Source organism: Synchiropus splendidus, chromosome 2 (assembly GCF_027744825.2).
Source record: "Synchiropus splendidus isolate RoL2022-P1 chromosome 2, RoL_Sspl_1.0, whole genome shotgun sequence".
In the NCBI taxonomy this organism is placed as follows: Eukaryota; Metazoa; Chordata; class Actinopteri; order Syngnathiformes; family Callionymidae; genus Synchiropus; species Synchiropus splendidus.
In genome coordinates this window covers 15235043-15262102 of record NC_071335.1, presented here as the reverse complement: position 1 = coordinate 15262102, position 27060 = coordinate 15235043, and the positions used below count along the sequence as shown (strand labels likewise).

Sequence of the window (27060 nt, the reverse complement as noted above, 5' to 3'; positions counted from 1 at the left end):
TTTATTAGTAACTCGGTTAGTTAAATCAATACTCATAAAAGACTTAAAAACCTGTCACCTCTAACAGCAGCAAACACGCCTGCTTGACGGCCAAGACAATCAAATTACAGAGGTGGTCTGAGGGAGATCTGAGTTTTAACACCTTGTTCCATTATGCTCTGACTGGGTGCTATGTGGGTCCTGACGTCTGCCATGAAGATGCTAACCTGATGCATTTAGGTCGGTAATCAAAAAGCAGATTTTTCTGTCTTTCACTGCCCCAAAAAAATCCTCCTTGGCAGAAATAAATAGCAACATCAAGAATACCTTCATCGCATGAATAGAAATACTGTTAGTGGACATGTACCTATTAAAACACTGGTGAAATTTGTGACAAATGAAAACAGAGTAATCTATCTATTTATCTATCTGTCTGTCTGTCTAGCTGTCTGTCTATCTATCTATCTATCTATCTATCTGTCTGTCTGTCTAGCTGTCTGTCTATCTGTCTGTCTGTCTAGCTGTCTGTCTGTCTAGCTGTCTATCTATCTATCTATCTATCTGTCTGTCTGTCTATCTATCTATCTATCTGTCTCTGTCTAGCTGTCTGTCTGTCTAGCTGTCTGTCTGTCTGTCTGTCTGTCTGTCTATCTATCTATCTATCTATCTGTCTGTCTGTCTGTCTATCTGTCTATCTATCTGTCTGTCTGTCTGTCTGTCTGTCTGCCTATCTATCTGTCTGTCTGTCTGTCTGTCTGTCTGTCTGTCTGTATATATATATATCTATCTACCTATCTATCTATCTGTCTGTCTATCAATCTATCTATCTATCTATCTATCTATCTATCTATCTATCTATCTAAGAACCACAAGGGACAGCTCACATTTTCCTAGTCAACAGTAACCTGACAAGGAGGTAACCGATCTACTTGAATCACTGGTCTGTGTTTGGATGAGAAGCTGTGAATGTGCTCTGACTGCGGTCATGATGTGTGTTTCACAGACCGGGGGCGGAGAAACACGCGCCACAGTCATCGTTGTGGGCGTGTTCCCGTCTCGCTATCACGCCTCTCTCATGCCCAAATATGGTCCGTGGCGTCACTCACCGGAGGTGCCATTCACATAAAACTGCTGGGTAGGATTCCCCTTGAAGGAAATGTAGGCTCAGACGTTCTCGGGGCGCTTCACTTCCCTCCGTTCAGGGAGCCATCTCTTTCGTATTTGAAGGCAATAACTATCCTCAACATGAAGGTGTCCAGCATCGACTCCCGCCGTTTGAGGAAGATCATCAGGAAAGAGTACGGGAACTGCCTTATTGTGGACTGCCGGTCGTATTTCTCATTCACGAACTCCAACATCCGAGGTTCTGTCAACGTCAACCTCAACTCCGTGGTGGTCCGGAGGTCCCGGGGAGGACCCGTGCCGCTGCAGTTCATCATCCCGGATGAGAACGCCTTGTTCAGACTGAAGGAGGGCAGCATTTCGGCAGTTGTAGCTCTGGATGACCGGACGTCCCACTGGCAAAAACTGAAGAAGGACAGTGTAGCACAAATGGTTATAAACACCCTGTCACATCTGGGGAGCGGGACCAACATCTGCTTCTTGAAAGGTGAGATGACTGCGTCCTCAATTTCAAATCATATATATATATATATATATATATATATATATATATATATATATATATATATATATATATATATACATATATATATATATATATATATATATATATATATATATATATATACGTATGTTGTTTCGGGGGATGTATGTCTGCGTCAAACGGAGCGAATGAGTCAGTGGGAGACAAAGGTGGACGATGGTTCATCGAGTGAATCAACAACTCCTGCCCTGACCAAATACACATCAAAAGGTTGAGGCGAAGCGTCAAACTCTTCCGTCCGTCACCTCTGCATCCTGTCTTAAAGGATTAGCGGCCCGTCAACAGCGGAACCTTGTTCATAAATACTCGCTCATAATCAGGTTCTAAAGGTTCATAATCCGGAGATAAAACTGTTTCATAAACGCTGGATATTTCACAAGTCTCGGCTGGGGGGGAGAGAGAGTTGTTCTAAGCCCGTGTTTCCTTCTTTCAGGTGGATATGAGAACTTCCACTCTCAATACCCTGAACTTTGCACTGAGGTGAAAAGCGTCGACCAAAGTGGAAGTGAAACTGACAGAAGAGTCATCAACCACAACGGGAAGCTTTCACGCAACAAACCAGATTACGATCAGGTATGAAACCCCCCCACCACCCCTCTGTGTTGACACTCGCAAACCCGACTGACAATGTGTATTGATCATCATGGTACTTTTACCTGACAGAGGATCATTGTTTCCTGTTGTGTTCTCTCATACTCATCCTTTAAGACTGTCCGGTCTTGGTCTTCCCAAAACCGACAGCGACATTGCTTCTGATCATGTGTTATGTCTTGTGCGTTTTTGTTTACCTTCTTATCGTCCTTAAATTTCAGGGTACACCTGTGGAGATCCTGCCTTTCCTCTACCTCGGCAGTGCCTACCATGCCTCCAGACAAGACTATCTCAGTGACCTTCACATCACAGCCTTGCTCAACGTGTCTCGCAGGGACCTGCAGCCCACCAAAGGCGGCTTCGATTACAAGTGGATCCCAGTTGAGGACAACCACATGGCGGACATTAGCTCTCACTTTCAGGAAGCCATAGAGTTTATCGGTGAGTATCGGTTTGAATCTACGTTCTAACACCGGCGATGACGTGAAATAAAGGGCCTTGAATACCAGTTCACCAAAGGTTGCAAAAATACCAAGGCTTGCGCATGCGAAGGCAAAAAAGACAACTATACATAGATGTGTATTTTAGCGCCGCGGCTACAAATAAGCACCCGTCATCACTGGCTCTCACCTCCTGCCAAGTAGAAGTCATTAGGAAACTCAGGTCTAATCAGTTTAACTTGATCGCCTTTCTACAACCCCCCTCACATCCTGGCCATTCTGCTTCCATTCAGGATTTTCTCCCTCCCCCTTCCCTCCTCCTTTTCCATCGCCTGGTCTTAACTTGAAAAGACCCTTGCAGGCAGATACTCAGCAACTTGCTCTGCCGGGTGTGGTCATCGAGGATGACAACTCGGTGAGCTGTCTATGTTTAGTAATAGCCGGGTGGAGGAGGACGTGGGATGACTGATACGCGCATGACCGCTGAGTGGAAAATAAAAGCTCAATGTCTGGTAGCTGGCAGGTGGGAATCGATGATGTCCCGAGGGCAGGGAATGTGGAACAGAGAGTGCGAGGGAAGGGAGAGCATTGTCAGACTAAAGCAGGTGTACCAAAGGATGAGCTGTTGGCTATTAATGGTGAGGCAGAGGCAAAGACGGAACTCACCCCATATGGTCACTATTTAGGGGTGTTCCATATTCTCTACATTATGCATTTAGCTTGTTTTTTTCTTTTTTTCTTTTCATAGAAAATAAAGCCAATAAATAGCGTGCTTGATATTTACCATTAACATTGGTGTATAGGAGGAGCAGCATATATGAGACTGCATACAGGGAGCAGGGGTGTTTATGTTGCGGTTTCCGTGTTTCAGGAGCATGAATGTCATGGGTGCTACATTGGTGACCGGAACCACGTCACTGTGCAGGCGTCTGTGCTTTTTTAGATTGTGAGCGGGGGTGCAGCACTCCTTAATTAGAACATACATCGGTATATTACACCTACAGTGTGGCATTGAGAACTCTACTTCAGTGGTGTGAATGTGAAGACTCACATTCTGAAGAATTAGAAGCAACACTGGATGCAAAAATGTAGCGTGTCTCATAGATGTGGCTGACGTCGACGCTCTGTCCTCTTCCAGATCATGTCAAGCAATCAGGAGGAAAGGTCCTGGTCCACTGTGAGGCTGGCATCTCACGTTCCCCAACCATCTGCATGGCCTACATCATGAAGACGCAGAGGATAAAGCTGGATGCAGCTTTCGACATCATCAAGCAGCGCCGGGCCGTCATCTCACCCAACTTTAGTTTTATGGGTCAACTGCTGCAGTTTGAATCAGAGGTTCTCTCCAGCGCTCCAGCTCATGCAGCCACACCGGAACCGGTCACTCCCTGCATCCCAGAATCTGCTTCCTTTTTTGCCAATGACTTCGCCACCACCACCACACTGAACACCAAAAACTTTGACCCATCTGTGTTCACCTTCCCTACCTCTTGCCTGAAGTCTCCAGTGCACCATCAGTTGAACCTGAGCCCAATAACTGCACTGCCTTAAAACTAGTCCTGTAGTTTTTACTTGAAAAAAAAAAAAAGATTCAATCTGTGCCTGGTGTTCAACCATCAGAGCAAATAGAGATCGGCAGAAGCACAGGTCTTCGTAGTATTTATTCAAAGTAGTCTATGAATTCTGTGAAGCTGTTTTCTGTCATCTGAACTGCAGAGACCAAAAAACACAGCACAGTGATGAACTGCAATATACAAGCCTTAGGTTGACATTGTGATTTAAACTTTCACTCCAATGCAGTCAGGCATTTTGGACTTAATTTATTAAAAATGTGTCGTTGTGATTTTTACCAATCATGTTGATGTAATATGTGTTTATTAAATGTTTTCACATTGAAAATAAAACATCTTCTCATGTCATTATTTCAGCATGTTTATTGGTTAAGTTGTAGAATTTTGTTTATAGCCATCCAAAATGAGGCATAAAAACATGAATTAAAATGTCATCTTGGCTTTGGCTCTTCGACTTTTCACCATTATACAATACCAACCTGGTGATGGGCTTTTTGTTATCCGATCCTTTAAGGTTGATTTACTTGTCAGATATTAATATTATATCACATATATATTTTGGTTATCTTCTTCACTGTTTTCTTAATATGCACCGGACTTATTATGGAGGAGGATTCAGCGCTCATGGAATTTTTTGGGGACGACCTTTTTCAGCACCTCTGTACTTCAAAAAGCATGCAACAGCGACCTCTACAGTGTCGTTGAATTACGTGAAGTAATGTTTTTTTTGGCGCAAGGAAACAAAAAAAAACTGAAAGATATAGTTGGTGAGCTAGTCAACAAACATCCAAAATAATGACGATTCACTTATTGTTTCTGCAGAACACATGCACATGGGTTTTTCATTTTCTGCTCTTTGGCGCCCAGAAGAGAGACACTGGGTTGTACTATTAACTTCGGGAGGGGGTTAAAGGCGTTGACTCTTACACATATGAATGGTTTCGATCGTGTAACTGAATTAAATGTCGTGGATGTGGGTTATATTACAACTGAGTTTTTTGTATGGTTGTACGTGTCCTGAAAATATATCTGAATCATGTTTAATCTACAAAAAAGCAGTGCACTTTATCCGCATTATGGTACGGTCCGTTCCAGCCCGCCCCCGCCGCCATTTTCGATGTTATTTTTCTGTAGCGTACTGTATTTTGTCAGATTTGAATGAATTAATTTGTCTGGGTAGTAATCAGTTTTGGTCATTACATATTTGTCGCCTCCAATTTTTGGAGTGGCTGCAATTCTCTCTGTTCAGCCAGGGACTACGTTTTAGGCCGCCATGTACATCAAACAGGTAAGCTAGCGATGGTCGCCGATGGTCATCATTGCTAAAGTAGGTTAAGTCTCAAATGAAAGCGCATACCGGTCACCTCGTACACAGCTTAACGGGGAAGTTTGTTTTCATCTACCAAATGACGAGTGCACGACAGATAATCCCCATATTTCATATTAGCAGGCGCGAATAACCCGCCCCCCAGTAGCAATGCTAAGCTAATGCTAAGAACAAGCCTGGGTTTGTGCAGTTGCATAGAAAGCGTTGTACACTAGTGTTGTCATGCTGTTTTGAGTGTACATGTAGCTGTAGGCTATTTTGAAACAATTCTGCAAACGGTCCAGTGTTCAAGCTCTGTACTCATTTCAGTTTTTTGATCCACATTGACCCACTGACAGTGTGGTGACATTTGCTAAATTTGCATTATACACGTGCACACACATTAATTGGAGCAAATGTAGCACCAAGTTATTAATATTTTTATAGATACTACGTGATAGCTGTTTAAAAAACATTTTAAAAAAAACAAAAAACAAGTAATGGTACACATGACCCTTTTACCGAATATATTGGGCAAATCACATCCATTTTCACTGTTCATCCTTGGACTAAAACACATGATTTTAGTTAAGTGCCATCCCATTCTTGTCATATTTTTAACTCGTCTGATTCGACTATTTCCAATGATTATGTATTGGCTATTGTGACGCCTGCCTGTCACCATTTATGTAATGGTAAACGTGTTTGTACGAAACATTGTGCCTATGGGATTTGAAAAATACAACTGGACTATACATTTGGGCTGTGATCAAGTCCCATATACAGACATTTTATTTTTCCTTTTTTTAATTATCTTTTTTTTTTTTTTAATATAGGTCATCATCCAAGGATTCCGAAGTTACAGGGACCAGACGGTCGTGGACCCTTTTAGTCCAAAGCACAATGTTATTGGTAAGCATCGGTAAAATAAAATATAAGTTGACTTCATTGTTAGAAGTTCAGCTTTCTGTCACTTGGGTGAAGCTAGTTACTTATTGTTGTTAAGTTATTTATTATTGTATTTAGTATCAAAAACAGAAGCTATGTATTGGATTTACTTTACTTTACTTTTGTTATTTCACACTGACCGACATCAGTCAATCGAGAAGGGCTGCTCCATGCCAGACGACACATGGTCACTTGTTATTAAGCGTCACAACGATATGAAAGCACAACACATATCAATGGCACTGGTTAATCTGGAAAAAATATCCAGAGAGAAACATTATAATAACTAACGCTAGCACTCCACACAGAACACAAGTTTGTGTATACAGCCCGGACAAATCAAGGAACATACCGGTTGAGAGCTGTTGCATATGAGTGATATTTATTTACTTCTCTTGGTTAAAAGCTACTACAAAAATGCCCTCTTTTGCTTCCTATCCTATATCAGTTGGTGCGCTTCTTGACTGTGTTTCATTCCAAGTCACAGTTCAGTTCAGGACAGAAGCGATATATACGAATGACTGTGTTAGGACCTTTGTGATGTTACCACTCCATGCATGGTTTTGTAAAATAATTACAACTCATCGTACATAATATGTAATATGAAGGTGTTTTCTAGGATACATAATCGGTATGTTTCTCTTTCTATAGTTGGAAGAAATGGATCTGGAAAAAGTAACTTCTTCTATGGTGAGTCATTTGTTTTTACCTTATAGTATTCTGCAGTATAACATGGGAATTGTATGATTTATTTGGATTGATTTCTTTATTTTTAACTCTTCCTCAGCCATTCAGTTTGTGCTCAGCGATGAGTTTAGCCATCTTCGGCCTGAACAGCGACTCGCTTTGCTCCATGTAAGTACTAGAATGTGTCCTGCAAAACAATCTCATTTAGATGTTGGTTTGTAATAGCACAGCTAAAAATTTTTACATACAATATTACATATGATGGATGTTTATGTGCAGATTTGTCACTCTATGTTAAAAATAAATCAAGTTAAGTGCATTATTCTGAGTAGTAAATACCATTAAAATCTCATCACAGACCACCATGCACTAAGGGTTTCCTTTGCATACAACATGTTGCTTTTGTCATCTGCAGGAGGGAACTGGTCCTCGTGTCATTTCAGCCTTTGTGGAGATCATATTTGACAACTCTGACAACCGTCTTCCAGTAAGAACTGACTCATATGCCAAAATCTGCATTTTCTTCACATTGCATAGCTGCTTTTTTAAAAGGTTCCTCTTTATGTAAGGCACTTTCGTTCAGACACATCACTAAATTTGTGTGACTTTTGTTTTCACATACTGGAGAGTAACATTCCAGCTCATTATTAATAGACGCCTGTGTTCATACTTCTTATTTTGCATTGTCTAGTCGGATATATAACATTGATTCAGTGCAGATATTATTAATATAAAGGGTTTTGGAGAGAAAATGATTAAATAACTTTTTTTGCCAACCGCAGCGCTGACTGTGAAAATTCAATTTCTACAATGGTCGCACTCCAGGTACCTGGAGTACACAATGTTCAGATAATTCTGACCGGGAAGGCATGGCGTCTCTGCTGCTCCAGAAATGAGTTTGACATCATAGCTTTTCTTATGAACAGTGGTTAATGTTTCTTGCTTCAGATTGACAAAGAAGAAGTCTCTCTTCGCCGTGTAATTGGTGCCAAGAAAGACCAGTATTTCTTGGACAAAAAGATGGTGACGTAAGTATCACACTGGCTGGTTGCAGCCTCTGGCTTTACTGGAATTAATAACTAATTCAACTTACCTTTTTGATTATGTGAAATATGTAGGAAAAATGATGTCATGAACCTTCTGGAAAGTGCTGGCTTCTCCCGCAGCAACCCATACTATATTGTAAAACAAGGAAAGGTAAGCCACCAACATTGTCTTATGTACTAATGTGACCTTATTTCTTTTCCTAAGGGGCCTGTTGTTGTCTTGTTGGTGTAGTGTTGGCATTATCATTTACGTCATCTTGCTTTTTCTCTGTAGATCAACCAAATGGCCACAGCCCCGGACTCCCAGCGTCTGAAGTTGTTGAGGGAAGTGGCTGGGACACGAGTGTATGATGAAAGAAAGGAGGAGAGCATTTCTCTTATGAAAGAGACAGGTAATCCATGAAAGGTTAAGTAAGAAGTGTGATGCAAGATGTTTCTCCTCCATGCTGTTTACATTTTAGAATTCCTGTTCTCTGGTTTGGTGTCTGTGATCTACTATCTATATTACAGTCAGTTTTGTTTTGTCATCATTAGCAACTTAAGCAAGAAACATAAGGAAAAAAGAAAGATTAAAAAAAAAAATCCTGTACCCAGCAGTTCACCAACACACCACCATTGGCTTTTTGAGAATGAGATGTATGTTACGCACTAAAGTAATGCTAACTGAATGGAAATAATAACAAATAAATGAGCTCTGTATGAGAAGTCTGTTGCCATTTAATTGTTTTCCCTCACAACATTTAAAATGTAACTCCCTATGTGGTTACTCAACAGATGAAATGTCAATAAAACTGAAATGCAGTGCAAGCTTCTAATCAAGACATTTCAACTCTCCATTAAACCAAGGGTCTTCATTTTTTACTTTTTGTTATATACTCTTCCCCTGTTAATGGATAGGCACCTCTTGTGTCATGTCCACTACCTGCAATAAAATTGTGAATCACAATTTGATTTCCTTCAATAAATTACCTTGTCAAAACAATACTGTTAAAAAGTAATTTTCATGAATGGAATTTCAACTCTCAAAAGTTTGTATCAGACTGTCAGCACTTTTTCTTCCCAAATCAATGTTCGCCTGACAGTGTTTTCATGAGTTCTGTATTTTAAAACCATTTGTGTGTTAATCAGAGGGAAAGAGAGAGAAGATCAATGAGTTGTTGAAATACATCGAGGAGCGGCTGCACACCCTGGAGGATGAGAAGGAGGAGCTGGCTCAGTATCAGAAGTGGGACAAGATGAGAAGAGCCCTGGAGTATACAATCTACAACCAGGAACTGAATGAAACCCGTGCCAAACTGGATGAGGTATTGAAAACCATCTTTATCATTTTCTGTTGAAGTATTTTTTTGACTTGACATAGGTCAAGACTCAAGAATGGTGGTTTCATGTTCATGTTTGATAATTTCAATTTCATTTTTTTGTCTTTGATCAATTGTAAATGTATATCATAAATTCTTATATTGTATAATACAGACTTCATTTTCACCAGAGGGGCCAAAGTTTTATGTATATGTATTTTTCAGCTGTCCAGCAAAAGAGAGACCTGTGGGGACAAGTCCAGACAACTACGGGATGCTCAGCAAGATGCTAGAGACAAAGTGGAGGTAAGTTCTTTATTTTTTTCCTTGGCCAATATATTTGCAATTTCCCACCAAACAGCAGTTAGTCAGACTTGGTAGGATAAAAAGAGAATGGGGAATTTCGTTTGACTTGTTGTTGCAATCCTGATCGAAGCTAGTTTTTTTCTCTGAATCAATTTTGTTTAGGAGACGGAACGTGTCGTGAGGGAGCTGAAATCTAAGATCTCAGCCATGAAGGAGGAAAGGGAGCAACTATCAGCCGAGCGTCAGGAGCAGATCAAGCAGAGGACCAAACTGGAACTGAAGGCGAAGGACCTCCAAGATGAGTTGGCAGGGAACAGCGAACAGAGGGTATGTGACTGTTCCGTTTGTGTCACCGCTGACGTCTGTGCACAGAACACCTCCCTGCCCTGCACCACCCTGCTTGTGACATCTGACATTTGTGTGTAATATTTTTTGATTTCCATTAATTTGTATTTGTAATATATTAGAGACTGATATAATTACTCATACTCTGCACCCGAAAATTCAGTTCTCAAGTCACCACTCAACTATTTACATTTAAAATATATGCATAAAATCATTTAATGTCCTTTACAATGATTCAGACAGTCGAACTTGCCAGCGTCTCCCTAGATTTTTTAAAAATTTTTGTTATTCTTTGCTGTAACTTTGTAGAACCTTGTACCTTACTTAAATGTATTGTGACATTGTATGTATGTAATTCCAGGCTGTGCTCCGGTGTGGCTCACTGATCACGTGTAGTCTTTTATGTGTTTGAACATGCATGGTGATCAAAAATGTTTTTTTCATGAAGCCAACATGCATGAAGCCATTCAGCGTAGTAACCTCTTAACTTTGATTTCTACCCCACAGAAACGACTGCTCAAAGAACGCCAAAAACTGCTAGAGAAAATTGAAGAGAAGCAAAAGGAACTTCAAGAGACAGAACCCAAATTCAACATGGTGAAAGAGAAAGAGGAGCGTGGCATCTCCAGGTAGCAATGACTCACTCAGATTGACTGACTAGATACACACTACTGTGTGTGCATGCTAATTATATAGAGATTGCAGTAGTCATGTCACATACAAGAGAGTAAACAATATCTCCAAGAGAGTGAGCTCAAGTACTAACATTTTTTTTCCTATTATCTTGACAGACTGGCACAGGCAACCCAAGAGAGAACAGACTTGTATGCCAAGCAGGGACGTGGGAGTCAGTTCACCTCCAAAGAGGAGAGAGACAAGTGGATCAAGAAAGAGTTGAAATCGTTGGACCAAGCGATCAACGATAAAAAAAGGCAGATAGCAGCGATCAACAAAGACCTAGAGGACACAGAAACCAACAAGGAGAGGAACCTTGAGCAGTACAGTGTAAGAAAAAGCAAACAAAAGTTATACATCTGTATTTTTGTAGTTTGTCTTCGATACACATTTTGATCATTATTTCTGTTTATTTCTTAAATTACAGAAACTTGATCAAGACCTTAATGAAGTCAAGACCCGTGTTGAGGAGCTGGATAAAAAGTACTATGAGGTCAAGAACAAGAAGGATGAACTACAGAGTGAAAGAAAGTAAGACTGATTTCCCTACTTCTTTTGCTTGAATGTCCAGTTTCTTACACTTCATAACACACATAACAACACAGTAAAAGGTTGATTTCTTTTTCTGTTGCTTCACCTTTATTTTTATTTATTCACCTTATACTATTGTCCCTTGAAAATGGCGTTTAGCCTTCTACTTCTTAGATGTTTGCTGTCTGATCATCTATTATGTATTTTTAAATGTCTACCACTCGTCTTGAAGTTGAGTTGCTTAACACTATATGCTACTACCATTTTTGTTTTGATACAGCCACCAATAAATGAAAATGTCTAATCACATCAAGTTTTATAATAGAGTTTTTTTAAATAATGGCCTGTATTTTTGTGACTGTGCAGCTACTTGTGGCGTGAAGAAAACGCTGAGCAACAAGCCCTGGCTGCCAAACGTGAGGACCTGGAAAAGAAACAGCAGCTTCTTCGAGCTGCAACAGGAAAGGTAAGTAGTTTGTTATCAATATCTAGTTAAACAGCAAGCACATCTGGGTTAACCATGATTTATTATTTAATAGATAAGTATTATTCTCTGTAGTCCCGCACAAACATAATGATTTTCTCAGGAACAGAATTGATCTAATGAATCTGATTATTTGGGTACAATTCCAGCATGCTTCATGTTTCTTTTTTCTCCCCCTTCAGGCCATTCTAAACGGTATCGATAGCATCAACAAAGTCCTGGAGCATTTCCGCCGCAAAGGGATAAACCAGCATGTCATCAATGGTTACCATGGCATCGTCATGAATAACTTTGAATGTGAACCTGCTTTTTACACTTGTGTGGAGGTGACAGCTGGTACCAGGTACGGCTCCTCCTTTTATTTCTCAGTGTAACTTTCAGGTTGGTTGGAAATTACTTTCTTTGAAGTGATGTTGTGTAGCTCCGTTTGGCTTTGAGGACATAATAAAGAGGCAAGCTTCTTGCTTCTGCTGTGTCTTGCTGGCTAGTTTTAGAGGTACAGCTGGTTCAGGGTGAAACAAAGAAACTTGCATTCCAAGTTTGAGATCTGGTGGCCTTAAATGTATTTAACAGATAAAAACATGACTGGAGCCAACTGCTTCCGTGTTTATTTCAGCCGTTGTTGTTTGGACAGATGCAGTCTTTTGTCTTACTGGGGTTTGGCTCTGATTCTATCCACTCAGCGGGGAAAATCCTTTGTTGGCTTATGTGAGAGGCCTGTGCTATCCTAGTCATTGCAGAGGTCATGCTATTAAGAAAAGCCTAAAATAGTCAAAAGAATTTCTGAAAATCCAGCCTGGGGAACATGATGGAGAAATGCTTTTGAAAGGCTGTTTAAAATAAGGTGGAAATGCCAGCAGCTGGGCGTGATTTAACATTAATATTTGCATCATGTGCTAGATAAATGTTTAAATGGAAAACATGATTCCCGTCTCGATTATTTGCTGGCTAGGGTCCTAAAAAGAGGTTATTTTTATCATGATTTAATTTATTAATGTTGCGAGTTAATATTAATTTAATATCCAGGCTGTCACAAAAAGTGTCGTACAGTAGGTCCATGTGTTGCCATAGTTGTTGCTTTTTTATTTAATGTATATGAAGCCCTATTTTTGTATTTGTTACAAAGGGGTGATTTTGTTGCCTTTTTCTTTGGTGTCCTCTAGGTTGTTCTACCACATTGTGGAGACCGATGAAGTCAGCACAAAAATACTGATGGAGTTCAACAAAATGAACCTCCCAGGAGAAGTTACATTCCTGCCTCTCAGTAAGCTGGATGTCAGAGACACTGCCTACCCTGAGACCAATGTAAGCCTCCAACACGACAAGGAGTTTTGTACAAGAATATGTAATCCAATTTACAAGCAAATTACAAGTCTGTTTTATGATAACAGGTAGCATGGTATTTGCTTTGAACTTGACATCAGTATCTTTTCTGTCCCTACAGGATGCTATACCTATGATCAGCAAGCTCCGCTACAGTCAGAACTTTGACAAGGCCTTCAAGCACGTCTTTGGAAAGACTCTGATTTGCCGCAGCATGGAGGTTTCAACTCAGCTGGCCAGAGCCTTCACAATGGACTGTATCACGCTCGAAGGTAAATATATGCAGTGCAATTACTTGGTGATTAAAAGCAAACATTAATCATCATTGATAATGGAAACAGTTTTGATCTGTTTGATGACTTGACTGTTAGTGTCGGTGATTCTTCAGACAATGTGTTTCACTGTTTAAGGTGACCAGGTGAGCCATCGAGGAGCTCTGACTGGAGGTTATTATGATACCAGAAAATCTCGTCTGGAGCTGCAAAAGGACATGAGAAAAGCAGAGGAGGAGTTGGGCGAGCTGGAGGCCAAGCTCAACGAGAATTTGCGCAGAAACATTGAACATATCCTTTTGTGAAGCGTGTTGTTTTTGAAGTTGGCTAGGTAGTCTCCCTTTGATTAAATTGTTTGGATTAGCTGTAACTGACTACTGTTACAGCCGTGTTTTTCCATATTTTTACTCATATTTTTTATTTAAATAATTGTGACCTGATGATAGAGAAAAAATTACGATGATCCTGTAGTCGCAACTGCTAGTTTATTTAAAGATGGAAAACAGGGAAACTAATGAAAGTCTGTCCTTATCTATTGATACATTTTGTTTCTGATACGCCGCCTGTGAATCTAATCTATTGGTGCGGGGTAATGTGAACACCTGGTGAGTCGTTACGTGTGTGAGTAGGCAGAGACAGATGACTGAGCGGATGGTTTGGTCCAATCCGTCACTCAGGCAGCGATGAGTCACCGGCCCAATCAATTATTTAAAGGCTGTTTTTCACCCTGGAGCGCTGCCCTGTCAACACACCTGAGATTTCCGTCATGGGTCTCACGCGTCACTTCTTTTTCTAGTTCTTGACTTCATTTTACCTGAGGCAAAAAACATTGCTTAAAATAGGGAAGGTCAAAAGAAAGGTGATTGCTGATGAAATTCATGACTCAGTTTCCTTTCGTCTTGATGATCATTATGGTTGAGAAAAAGTTACTAATGTAAATCCATCACTGATATTTTTATGTGTCATTTCTACTTTCATTTTACATATTTTCCAACTGGTTTCACATACCAAATGTTTTGTTTATTACACACTATTTGTGGTAGACCGTAGGTCCTTATTGTCTTCTCTTAGCATTTTCTTGTGACAGTAATATCCTGTTATGAGCAATAGCAATAGTCCTTGACCTTGCTTTCACGCATCAACAATGAGATTGACCAACTGATGAACCAGATGCAGCAGATCGAGACGCAGCAGAGAAAGTTCAAGGCATCTCGGGATAGTATCCTGTCAGAGATGAAAATGCTAAAAGAGAAAAGGCAGCAGTCAGAGAAGACATTCATGCCCAAAGTAAGTTTTCCCGACTCTGTTTATCAGAATTATATAGCTGTTGCTTCATTACCTGTTCAAGCAAGATGCTTAGATATTTTTCTTCTGTGCTGCCAACTAGCAACGAAGTCTTCAAAGTCTAGAGGCCAGCCTCCATGCCATGGAGTCCACTCGGGAGTCTCTCAAGGCTGAGCTTGGAACGGATCTGCTTTCTCAGCTGAGCCTGGAGGATCAGAGGCGTGTGGACGACCTGAATGATGAGATCCGTCAGCTTCAGCAGGTCAGAAACATTAAAAAAACACACTAGCGGGTGTTTATTAGTAAGTCATTGAAATTGTGTTGAACAACAAAGATGTGGGAAAATTCGCCTCACACATTTTGTCAAACCTCAAATGTAACAAACTATTTCTAATTAAGTAAAGTGAATTATCGTTTGATAACAATATGTGAAACTGATCACATCTGTGATCGGTTGACAAATCGATACTCTGTTATTTATGCACTGGCCTGAGTGTTTATTCGTGGAAACCTGCTCCAGGCGTCGCCCTTGTTTTGGATGATGTGAAACAAACTTGTCAGGTAAAAACAGCAGCTGATTGTGGGAGTTGTACTCGTCTAATTAAGCAGGTGCACTCTGAATTAATTCCCTCTTGTTCCCTGTCCTGCACAACAACTCCACCCCCACAACATTCATGCCTTCATGTCCACGCGCAGCTGCGTTTGAGTGGGATGACACTACAAAACAAACGTCTTCAGTACAAGCATCAGATCTATTACATGCATTCACTCCGCTATTTTCATCGCGTCTGTCTCTGTCTTTTGGAGTAATAATAATAGGTGCACCAAATACCCCATGACCTGCAACCAGTTGTTCTCTATCCTTTTATTCATGATAATCATAAACCACAGCAGTCTTTTAAGTTGGCATGTTTTGAAAACGTCTTCCTTTCTTCCTACAGGACAACAGGCAGTTGTTAAACGAGAGGATCAAGTTGGAGGGAATCATGACCAGAGTGGAGACGTACCTTAATGAGAATTTAAGGAAAAGACTCGACCAAGTCGAGCAGGTAAACTATTATTCTGATCTGCTGTAAAACAAGTCTCTCTTGATTTCCTGGTGTACGAATTAAAAGAAGTCTGGTGAACAATACTTTAATCTACAAGTAATGAGGTTTCCTAGAACATATCAGTTTGGATAAAGATGTTGTGCATGCTATAGTTTCGTCACACATTCGATCAGAATACACTGAAGCAACTGTATGTCTGTTTGAGACGTCATCATTCAAATGTTCTGAATTATGCACATTATCTGTCAGAAGACATTGATGAACATAACTGCTCTTGTTTTGCAACACAGGAGCTCAATGAACTGCGTGAGACTGAAGGGGGAACAGTTCTGACAGCCACCACGTCAGAGCTGGATGGCATCAACAAACGTGTCAAAGACACGTTGTCACGATCAGAAGGTAGGTAAACTCACTCAGAAACGTCAAGCTTGGTGATGCTTCAGATTTAGAAAATCAGCTTGTAAATACATGATGACATTTTGTATGCTGAAGTACAAACTGAACTTGATGAAGGAAGACAGAGCCTTTCTTCCTTTCTATTAATTCTGAAAAGCTGTGTAAATAGATCCATCTGCTGGACAAATCCTTCTGTACTGAACCAACAAATGATCTTTTCAGTGTCTGTACGTCCCTCCTAAATGTGTTTGCAGCCAATCACATTTTCCAACTGTTTAGCGTAGTTTGTGAGAGATACCTATAGATTTTTACTGAAATCCTCTCTTTGAGGAATAAATGGTGTCTCGTTGCCTTTGATCAAACTGCATTTTGAACTGGACAAAGAGCATATCTTCATCAAGTCTTTTTCTTCTCCGTCTAATCAGGAGAGCAGTAAAATGTTAGCTGATTTGATGGTTTGAGTGAGGCCAGTCTAAATTAGAAGCGCAGGATGAATGGACATTCTTTTTTTTTTTCTTTCCCAGATTTGGATGCACTTATCGACAAGACGGAGGGTGAGATCAAGGACCACATCAAGAGCATGGAGCGCTGGAAGAACATCGAGAAGGAACAGAATGATGCCATCAACCATGACACCAAGGAGCTGGAGAAGATGACCAACAGACAGGGCATGCTGCTGAAGAAGAAGGAGGAGTGCATGAAGAAGATCCGGGAGTTGGGCTCGCTGCCTCAGGAGGCTTTTGAGAAATACCAGACTCTCACACTCAAACAGGTATACTTGTCTTCCAAAAGCGAAAGGTTCCACATCACTTTGTTGCACATACAACATTCTCATGTAGACCTGCTTTGCTCAAAACAGTTAGTCCTTTGTGTGAATATGGTGAATACAAATAGATATTTAGCTGTTTAGCAAATGTATGGGCTTAAGGGACGAGAGTGCCTTAAATGAAGATTATTATTAACTGCACACCTTTTCTTTCCTATATTCTGGGATTTTAGTGTTGTCACAGGTAGTGTCTTTCTCCTTGTTCAGAAGCTGCCTCAATCCAGTAAGAGTTTTATTTGTGCAAACCTTGTGAGCAGTAAATCATGCAGTTATGACACTGCCACCAGGTTCAGTTGGCTGCACGGCTAAAGCTCACTTCACATTCCAATTCTCCTTGAATTCAGATTAGGTTGAATGAATTGATCACTTCAGTTTCTTCACGTGTGGGTCATTCTTCTATGTCTTTGCCATTGTGTTTGCCATTTTCGACAACTCAATAGTTCTGAGGAAAGCATGCTTTTCAGGAACCGTCTTTGGTTTCAACTACTAAATGTCTCTTTTTTTTTTTTTTTGTCCATCCACTAGTTGTTCCGTAAATTGGAGCAGTGCAACACAGAGCTAAAGAAGTACAGCCATGTTAACAAGAAGGCTCTGGACCAGTTTGTTAACTTCTCTGAGCAAAAAGAAAAGCTCATCAAGCGTCAGGACGAGCTGGACCGCGGCTACAAATCCATCATGGAGCTCATGAATGTCCTGGAGCTGCGCAAGTATGAAGCCATCCAGCTGACTTTTAAACAGGTCGGTGCCACCAAGGACCTTGAGACAAAAAAAACGCATCATTGCTTTGTAAAGTCTTATATTCAATCCATCTGACTGATGTTGTTTCTAAATATCCTTGTGTCAGGTGTCAAAGAACTTCAGCGAGGTGTTTCAGAAGCTGGTCCCGGGAGGGAAAGCCACGTTGGTGATGAAGAAAGGTGATGCAGAGGGCAGTCAGTCTCAGGATGAGAGCGAGGGGGGCACCGACAGCGAGAAAGGCTCCGGATCGCAGAGCAGTGTTCCTTCAGTCGACCAGTTCACTGGAGTAGGAATCAGAGTGAGCACCCTTTCATTATTGATGTGTTGCAGAGGGACGAGGCCTTCGTGCAGTTCTTCCATTTGACTGTAGCAAGGTCTCTGTTGTGTCGGTCAGACAGCAGGGATGTGCTGGATATACTCTGCTAAATCAGTTGACTTCACTCAAGAAGCAAGGGTTTTGTTTTTTATTGACCCAGACAATCTTGCCGCTACTGCATCTCTGCTGGTGTTCTGGCTGCAGCTAACTGGGTCCACCTCCATCTCCGCAGGTGTCCTTCACTGGCAAACAAGGTGAGATGAGGGAGATGCAGCAGCTGTCTGGAGGACAGAAGTCTCTGGTGGCTCTGGCTCTGATCTTTGCCATCCAGAAGTGTGATCCGGCTCCCTTCTACCTCTTTGATGAGATCGACCAGGCGCTGGATGCGCAGCACAGGAAGGCTGTTTCTGGTAAGAAGCAGTGGTGTGTTGATGAGGTGGATTCAACCCCAGCCTTCTCACCTTCCATCTCCCGACTGTTTCAGACATGATTGTTGAGCTGGCTGGACACGCTCAGTTCATCACCACCACTTTCAGACCCGAGCTGCTGGAGTCTGCAGACAAGTTCTATGGTGTCAAATTCAGGAACAAGGTGAGCATTTGACTCGGTCTGCTGATGTAGACGTGGAACACGTGACTCCAGAAATGTCTCAAAAGCACATGAAATGCTCAATGTTTGTACGTTTCACTCCAGGTGAGTCACATTGATGTGATCACGGCGGAGCAGGCCAAAGACTTCGTGGAGGACGACACCACCCATGGCTGAGACCACAGAGCTCCTCACCTGCTCCACATCTGTTGGGACTACCAAGTCCAGTGTCTGCCACAGTCATCGTTCCATTTTGTTAAAGGTTTAAGTTGCTTTTAATGGTGCAGAAAAATGTAATTTGCTCACTATTTCCTCTTGTTGCTGTGGCCTGGTTTGACAGTTCGAGTTACTTAAACACTTGTATATATAGTTCACCTATACTTAATGAAGTGCTTTGGTCGTGAAGCTTCAGAGCTCCGTGGAAGAGGTTTCTAATTCTGTACTTTTTATAGTGTTAACTTTTTTGTAACAGTGCTGTTTCCTCAAGACATTTTTATAACGTAAGCATTTCCATAACACTGTATCACATTAAGTCGTTTGTAATTTCACCATTTGAAAGTTCTCCCATGGTGTTGACTTGTTTTGGGCTCCTTCATTGACCCAACATGATGTCTCCTATCTTGCAGTACAGTTCTACTCTTAATGTGTTGCTTGTGTCATGTGACTCTTGTACCGAGTCTCAAACGTTCAACTGTACTACATGTTCCTTTTTTTTCATAGTAGAATAAACAAATAAATAATCCTGTCTTTTGTTTACCACTTTTGGCCTTTAGGTGGCGCTAAGCTAACACTCGGAGATGATACCAAGACTCGGTATTGCGAAAAACCACAATGCTCTGAATGACAGTACAGTAACACATCTCCAATAGCAATCACTCATGAACGATGAAATAAGTCGTGTGACATGCAGCAAGTATCATGATAGGCTAATGTTCTTTGATTGTCCTGCCAGTTTTTATTCGCTTGTTTTTACTTGCATCATTGTACATGAAATTTCCCTCGATATTCAGTTGCATTGCCTGTAGTCCTAACAGTTACCAGTAACTTAATACTTCTTCAGTTAACTTTAGCCTTTGCTGTATGATCTTTGCCTACCACCACTGGGCGCACTGTTTTTCTGGACTGTTCTAATGCCATTCATGGTTCTTCAACAAGACAGAGTAAAGAGCCTTATTGATTTCTCTTCCCCCACCGAAATTCAGCCCATTAAATTTTTCGACTAGTTCTCCAAGCGGACGGCTGCGATGTGAACAGTGCTGGCCTCACAGTCCGTTTGGTCAAGGGGGATTAGGGTGCAGATGCCAACGTGTCAGTAAGCCTGGTGTGATATTGACAGCGCACCTCATCATTCTCTGATGCCAGCAGATTTGTGGCTTTGCCTGCCACACATCAACAACTCTGCTGCCCTATATCACAGCCTGCCTGGGGTCATCCTAAATCTTCACAACATTATCATCTTCGCTGGTCGGATGTCAAGGGTTGTGCTTTCCACTGAGAAGGAGAATTGGCAAACGGCTACTTCATCTGAAAAATCTTTGTGATTTGAGTATTTGTAATACATCTATGATCAGAAAAGTTCATATCTATTCATGTCATTGGACTGAATTTACTAAATTCAGGCCAAAATTAGTTTCATTTCATTCTAAGGCAAAAAAAGTGCTGGAAAAAAAAGGCTACAATGAAATCTTAAAAATTGTTTTCCAGAAAGAAAATAAGATTTGTACAGTATTACACCTTTAAAAGTGAGTTAAACTCATGAAGCAGTGGAATCTTACCAAATTCAAGTGTTAAAAGTAATTTGGAAGCAGCAATGCACAGCCTCTCAGTGGAGCAATCGCTCAACGTAAAGATAGCTCATGGTGGTGTAGGACCAAATTAAAACTGCAATTCCCCTTGCAGCACATTCACTCTTTCAAGTCGCTTATCTGCTGACAAATCTGCTGGAAATGTCTTTGAGTCACGGCTGTAACTAAACTGGAGGCGGTTGCAGTTGCTGCCGCTCGCCTTTGAGCCAGTTGCTGTCAAGTATCGGATTTACAGCTTAAGCTTTTCAGCTGAAATCTTAGACAAACCTTCAGTATCCACCGTTTTTTTTTTATCAAGCTTCTGGTTCCACGTAAGATCTTTTGTTTTAATTTTTTAAAAAACAACAAAAGCAAAACCACGCTCTGCAACTTCGTAAAAATACAAAATTGTTCTTGCTCAAAGTTATCCTAACTGATCCAAACTTATTTTAACCACAATAATCCGGTCATTTGACGCATGTGCTTTATAGAAGCACGTAGTTCTAACTCTTGTAGCTAATGATCAAATTGTAGTTTGACATGCAGCACATAAGTCTAGGTAGGATAAACACAACTTTTGGTTTCAAGTTTATAAGTGACACCCACCAAATTCCATTTATTTCACCTTAAAACTTTGTAATACATCATCTTCACAGAGAGCAGAGAAGTTAATAAAAGTTAATGGTTGTTTTTGTTTCTCAACTGAAAAGCAAAGTGGAGCGACTACAGCATATCGAAGTTCATTGAGTGAAGGAAAAAAATCCCTTAATGTGGAAGCATGATGATGTCACAAATAAAAACTACACACCTGGAATAGACTCAGAATCTAGTTTCAACTTTGCACCCTGTTCTGCCATAGTATTTGAAGCAATATATTTGTTTAAATGGCTTTCAATTCCTCTGAACGAAGGCTACCATAAATTCACCAATGTGAATATCTGCTCTTTTTATGGTCTCATGTTTTCTACTGTTATTATGAGGTAACAACCGAGGTGCACCTCACTTATCTTCAGAAGGATGTGCCCAAGAATTCAGTTGTAATTTTTATATTTTACTGCTTTTCACTATGATATGAAATGATATTCCTGGCTTCTGGCTCAGCTCGCTTCCAGTCAAAGGCACAACTGCCTTCCATATGATATTGCCGCTCTATTCAATGACTCCTGTGACTGCCCTCCCTTGTGCACTAGCGTATTCATCAACAGTTTTTCACAGCTGTTTTCTCCTCACCCGTCCACCGGTGGCACTCCTGGCATGGTCTCTGTGGGCATAAACATCTCAACCTGCCAGCCCTCTTGCTCTGCTCTCATTGTCACAAGATGAGCAACATGTAACACCGGCTCCTGCGATCAAGCTCCTTATCATAAAAACAAACATAAAGCTGTCCTGCTTTTTACAGCCAACAAGTTAATTTGTTTTCTAACAGGTGCGTACGACTGCAGTGGAGGGTGTGAGGAGGAGGAGGAGGAGCGATGAGCTCCCTGAAGTGGCGGGCCCTGTCCTTGCACTTCATGGTGGTCCATCTGCCAGTGGGGCCGGACCGACTCAAGGTTCCACTCTCGCTGCTGCCCACAGTCATTTCCATGTCCGCCAGTGTCGGGGCCGTCATCTGTCATTGCCTGTCTCGCTGCCACAGTTGTGAGCTGGAGTTTGTACTCCGGGAGTGGAAACATATTGTGTTCGTACAGCTACAACGGAAGTGGAGCAGTTGCTTTCGAACAGAAGTCTTATTCACTCAGGGGTACAATGACTGTTAAAGAAGAGATGCATGTCTTTCCTGTTTGGCCTCTCATGCTTGTCCTCACGATCAAGTTTGGATTAAAAAAAGTCAATAAAAAGGTCTCTAGTCTGTCACATGGGGAACAAACTAAAATGAAAAAAGTTTTTTATTGTCCTCTAATCAACACAACTACTCATGTTAAAATGAAAAATAAATAAAAAACAAATAAGTAAAAATAAATAAATCTTTATATTTTCCCCACAAAGCTGAGGTGGTTCGGGCACCTCATCAAGTTTCCCTCTGGACGCCTCCCTTTGGAGGTGTTCCAGACTCGTCCAGCTGGGAGGAGACCAAGGGGTCGACCCAGGACCAGGTGGAGAGATTGTATCTCTACGCTGGCCTGGGAGCGTCTCGGGATCCCCCAGTCGGAGCTGATGGATGGAGGGCATTTGGCGTGACCTCCTGAAGCTGCTGCCCCCGCAACCCAGCAACGGATAAGTGGGCGACGATGGATGGATGGATGTAAACCATGTTCCACTTATCCATTTTTTTACGAACAATGTCGCCTACCCAACAACACTTTTAATAAAAAGGAGTTGGTAACACCACAGATAAATGTCAGATTGTTTGCGTGGTGCAAAACCTTAACTTATTCATGGCGAAATGACACATTAAGCTCGCCATTGAAATCTACTGAAATGTCCCACCGACATTGAAGGCAGCACACGTCCCGTTGAAAACCACCATAACACGACGTGACTCTCATCAACAAAATAACAGTACGTTCCAAAACTGTGTTTCGTTATGCTCGTTGACCCAAATACTGCTATTAATATTTTATATATTTTTGTATTTATAGCTCGCGGCTATAATGATATCTGTAATATACCATGTGTTACCAACTGGAATTGTTTAAAACGAATTTATGTAAATCAATGTTGTGGTGTGTCTACATCAGAAATTAATGTTGTACAAAGTAGTGTTATTTTTCATTCTTTTATTCGTCTGTGTAACTGTAAAACCCGCTGAAAAAGCTAGAAAACAGGTGTTTCAGGTATTAGCATTGCTAGCGTCTTTGGTTGAGGCATTAACTATGATTTCTCCACCTGTTGCTTTTTCACTTTTACAGGACACCGAATACTGGGAAACCACGAGTCTTGACAGAGGTAAGCATGACTGAATTGAAAACGCAGTTATAATAGTCAATGACCTATGTTATGCACAGTTTTTTGAGTCGTTAATATTGGGTCTTTGGTGCCACAGCACATGTCAAATAGGAAATGCAGTCGTCAACACTTTGTTGAGTTTTCTGCAAGCAACCTGGCGAGAATTTTGACATAACCTATTTAGTTTCTTGGTAGGTTTTCCTTGTCAGTCCAGTTGTGATGCCACAGCATTCTAGATCAGACCAGTCTGAGCTTAGGTGCAGAGAGAAGGGCGCACAGCACAAGGTCATATTAGTGAAAATCTTCTAGTATTTTATCCGTTGTACTTTAGTCTAGTGCTCCATCTGGTTCTGGTAGAAGTTAGAAAGCCTCTGAAACAAGGATAACGTGTGACCTTGTCAGTTGTATGTCACAGCATGTTGACGCTTTCAAAGGTATGAAAGTTTACAGCTATATGCTCCTGAATTCTGTTCAGGTGTGGTACGCTGTGAGAGTCTGTGATTGTGTGTCTTGCTTATAAATTGTACTCCACTTTCAGCACTGTGTCTGTTGTAGTCTGCAGCTTTTCTGCTGTCAGGAGAGGAAATCAATTCAGGAAGTAATGCTGTTAAGCGTTGCTGCTGGCATTGATGCCGCATCTCTTAAATTGACTTCGACAGTGAGTGAAACATCCAGTCGTGACCTCCACACCTGATCTTGTCTTAGCTTCTGTGACTGGAGCATGTTATGGGTTCTGTCTTCTTGTTCAAAAGACAGAACCCATAGTTGCTCATAGATTTACTACAATCGATTCCTTCTTACTTTAGGGTTAAGGTTAGGGTTCTACACTCTTAAATTCATGTTTTTTAAAAATGTATTCAACATTTTAAGCAATTTTTGTTGCCACTATGCAAAATTTGATTTTTCAATCTGATATATTGTATGTTTAACCATTAGCATAGCATCCCTGGTAGACACACACCACATTTGAATTGAAAGTTTATGAATGACTGCCCAGTACCAGATTCTCGCTCAAGTTTGCACTTCACCTTATGTCTTCTGTCCTTTATTGTGGACTTACCACTAAACAATTTTCTCATCTTGATAATGTTTTATTTTGGCACATGTCTGAGGATATTTAAAGAGGCCACAGTTAAATCCAGTTCGATGCGCTGGGGCTTCAAATGAGTGAGTCTCTGAAGCTACTTGTAATTGTAATAGTACTGAAGCTCTAATGTGTAAAAATGTGAAGTTATCATTAACTCTATCAAGCTATTTTGATGTTGACAAAAGTAGCGATAATTCTATTAATGTGGTAAACATTTAACACGCATTAACACCCATGTTTACTCCAACACATGTCTGTAATTGAATTGATGCTTGTGTTTGGAAGTCTATAAAACAAATTCGTGGCTGTTAAAGGGTTAACAACATGCACCTTTATGGTGGTCAAACGCAGGTTTCATGCTGGCTTGGGTTTCGTCACTTCCAATTTTAAAACCTGACATTTTCTCATGATTGGATCACAGGCTTCTCTTGTGTGTCACCGTTTAATTTTAGTTGCAGCAATAAAGAAAATGCAACTGCTGTCCTGTTGTGAACAGTGGAATTTACAAGCTGTTGTCAGCGATTGCTGGTGCCTCGTTCCTTTTTATCTTGGTTTTATGAGGTCATATGCTCTTTAGATCTTGGGCCAAAGGCAGACGCCTCGTCCCGAACCCTCTGATGTGTAGGCACCGGTGTACCAGCGTATACTGCAAACGGTCTTCCGACAGTTGCCTTGTGAGAACGTGGCTTACAAGATGAACCTGTAGAAGAAGTCCAGTGTTATTCTGTGTCAAAGACATTTCAAAAATATTCACGTACAGCAGTCTTTGGATTAGCAGTTACTTATCTGCTGCTTGAACACAATTGTACTCGGAGCATAATGAAATCATGAATATAGTTGGTATGTATTTATCTAACACGTGTGTATAGGGTGAAAGGTGTAACTACTTTTTGGTGAATGCAACTAAAGGAAGTCAAACTGCGGTAGTGATGATCACAATTTGTGTCTTTAGTCAGAAGATTGTACTGACTATATTATAGTTATCATATTACATTAATAATAAACATCTGTTACGAGTTGGTTTATCACATTGCTTTGCTCTGCTTATATGTGGCTTTATACCTTATTTTAACTAATTTATCTTGTATTCCTGATATATGAATTAAATACATACATTACCCTATAAAGGCTATATTCACAGCTTGAGAAATATAACAAAGAAGTAAACCCACTCAACAGTATTTGTGTCATTTGCGGGCATGTGTGCTAAACAAAAGCGGCTTGGTGAAATGGATACCTTCATCTCATGCGATGACCATAGCCACAGTTGACCTTCAGTGTGTGTGGGGGTGCTTGGCGTGTGTGTGGGTGTCACATGTTTGAATTTCCGTACTTTGTCTTGTAACATTCTGCAGCCTGATATGCCTTCAACTTGCAATAAAGAGGCGATAGGTAGAATATCAAAAGGTTTCAATTAACGCACTGAGCTGTTTTAAAGGCTTCACTCATGTCCGCCCACATCCACTGCAAGATAAACATTCCCTGCCTCATGGTAATGCTCTGCTCCGGACTGGAATTCTCAGCTGCACCATGGACTTTTTCTGGAAAACTGATCGTCTGGAAGGGGAGTTGCTTATTACTAAGCGTGGACTTAGTTTGGAATTTGACAAATGGTTGCTTGAAATCTATTGATCGCTTTGTTGTCTGAATAGTTGTGTAATGCACCTCAACGGTGATGCTGAAGCAGTGAAGTAAGGCTGTTATTTCCAAGAATTGACCTTCCCTGTGGTCTTTTTGCTCACACGCCTGCCTAATGTTGAATTATGAAGTTAGGTTTATTTACCTTTTTAATACCATCATACAGGTTTGCATAAAACTTTTTACCCCAGTAATTTTACTGAATTGTATCAAAATTTCTTCCTGCACCCGTGTATTGATCATTGAAATTGATGGATATAATTTTACCCTCCCTGCCATAGTGACTGTCTGAGTAGATTCAAAGAAGATATAGCAATTACATATAATTACATATTTCTTTTTTTCTGAACTTGCATCACTCAACAATCTGGCTTCTGACATTCAACTTCATTGTCATCTTTTAAGAACTCAAATTTGCTTAGTCCTGTTCGGGGTTGCGGGGAGTGCTGGAGCCTATCCCAGCGGTCACTGGGCGTGAGGCAGGAATACACCCTGGACAGGTCACCACTCCACCGCAGGGCGCACACAAACCATTAACACACACGCCTCGGGGCAATTTTAGACCGTCCAAATAACCTACTGAGCATGTCTTTGGGCTGTGGGAGGAAACCGGAGCAGCCAGAGAAAAACCTATCTCCTTGTACTCTCAAGAGCGCTAACCATGAGGCTGCCCTGTGGTTACGTGCATAATATTTATTTTAAATCTTGGGAGTTGATCTTGTCAAATTTGAAAATGTGGTTTACTTCTAGAAAAGTGGGTAAAACAATAAAACTTAAGTCGTCTAAGATCATAGATTCGACATAAATGACATTAGGTCAGCACAAATATCCAGAAATATGAATTCCTCTGTCCGCATGGATCAGTTTTCTATTGGACCGTCTTGGACCCTCCTCAGTTTGATCATGATGCTGTAATACCAATAGCGTAATCTGCAAAATATCTCTTCAATTCAACCTACGAACTTCCCAGTGCGAACTTTCTAGCAGGAATGACCTGCTA

At 40.9% G+C, this 27060-nt stretch overlaps 3 protein-coding genes across 3 annotated transcripts in view; all 3 read left to right on the top strand.

Annotated features, from left to right (window-relative positions):
- The first annotated feature begins 1122 nt into the window (after positions 1–1122).
- LOC128753927 (dual specificity protein phosphatase 5-like) lies at positions 1123–4575 on the top strand. Its single transcript, XM_053856140.1, has 4 exons — positions 1123–1588; positions 2079–2218; positions 2458–2677; positions 3815–4575. The coding sequence occupies exons 1-4, from the start codon at positions 1225–1227 to the stop codon at positions 4225–4227; spliced, it is 1137 nt and encodes a 378-aa protein (XP_053712115.1). The 5' UTR covers positions 1123–1224; the 3' UTR covers positions 4228–4575.
- Positions 4576–5335: 760 nt separating this feature from the next.
- Positions 5336–19412, top strand: LOC128753653 (structural maintenance of chromosomes protein 3). Its single transcript, XM_053855551.1, has 29 exons — positions 5336–5535; positions 6390–6465; positions 7153–7191; positions 7289–7356; positions 7604–7675; positions 8137–8216; positions 8307–8385; positions 8509–8626; positions 9363–9538; positions 9758–9838; positions 10001–10165; positions 10691–10812; positions 10975–11188; positions 11286–11389; positions 11756–11855; positions 12056–12216; positions 13037–13178; positions 13318–13468; positions 13607–13759; positions 14604–14755; positions 14856–15014; positions 15694–15801; positions 16092–16200; positions 16722–16969; positions 17549–17761; positions 17868–18059; positions 18310–18487; positions 18562–18668; positions 18771–19412. Exons 1-29 carry the CDS (start codon positions 5521–5523, stop codon positions 18840–18842), a joined length of 3654 nt encoding a protein of 1217 aa, XP_053711526.1. The 5' UTR covers positions 5336–5520; the 3' UTR covers positions 18843–19412.
- A 3489-nt stretch (positions 19413–22901) lies between these two features.
- LOC128754309 (RNA-binding protein 20-like) overlaps positions 22902–27060 on the top strand; it is a 37201-nt gene continuing 33042 nt past the window's right edge. The window contains exons 1-2 of the mRNA XM_053856831.1: positions 22902–22948; positions 23299–23335. The gene's annotated coding sequence lies outside the window, so the exon portion shown is untranslated. The remainder of the gene's footprint in view (positions 22949–23298; positions 23336–27060) is intronic.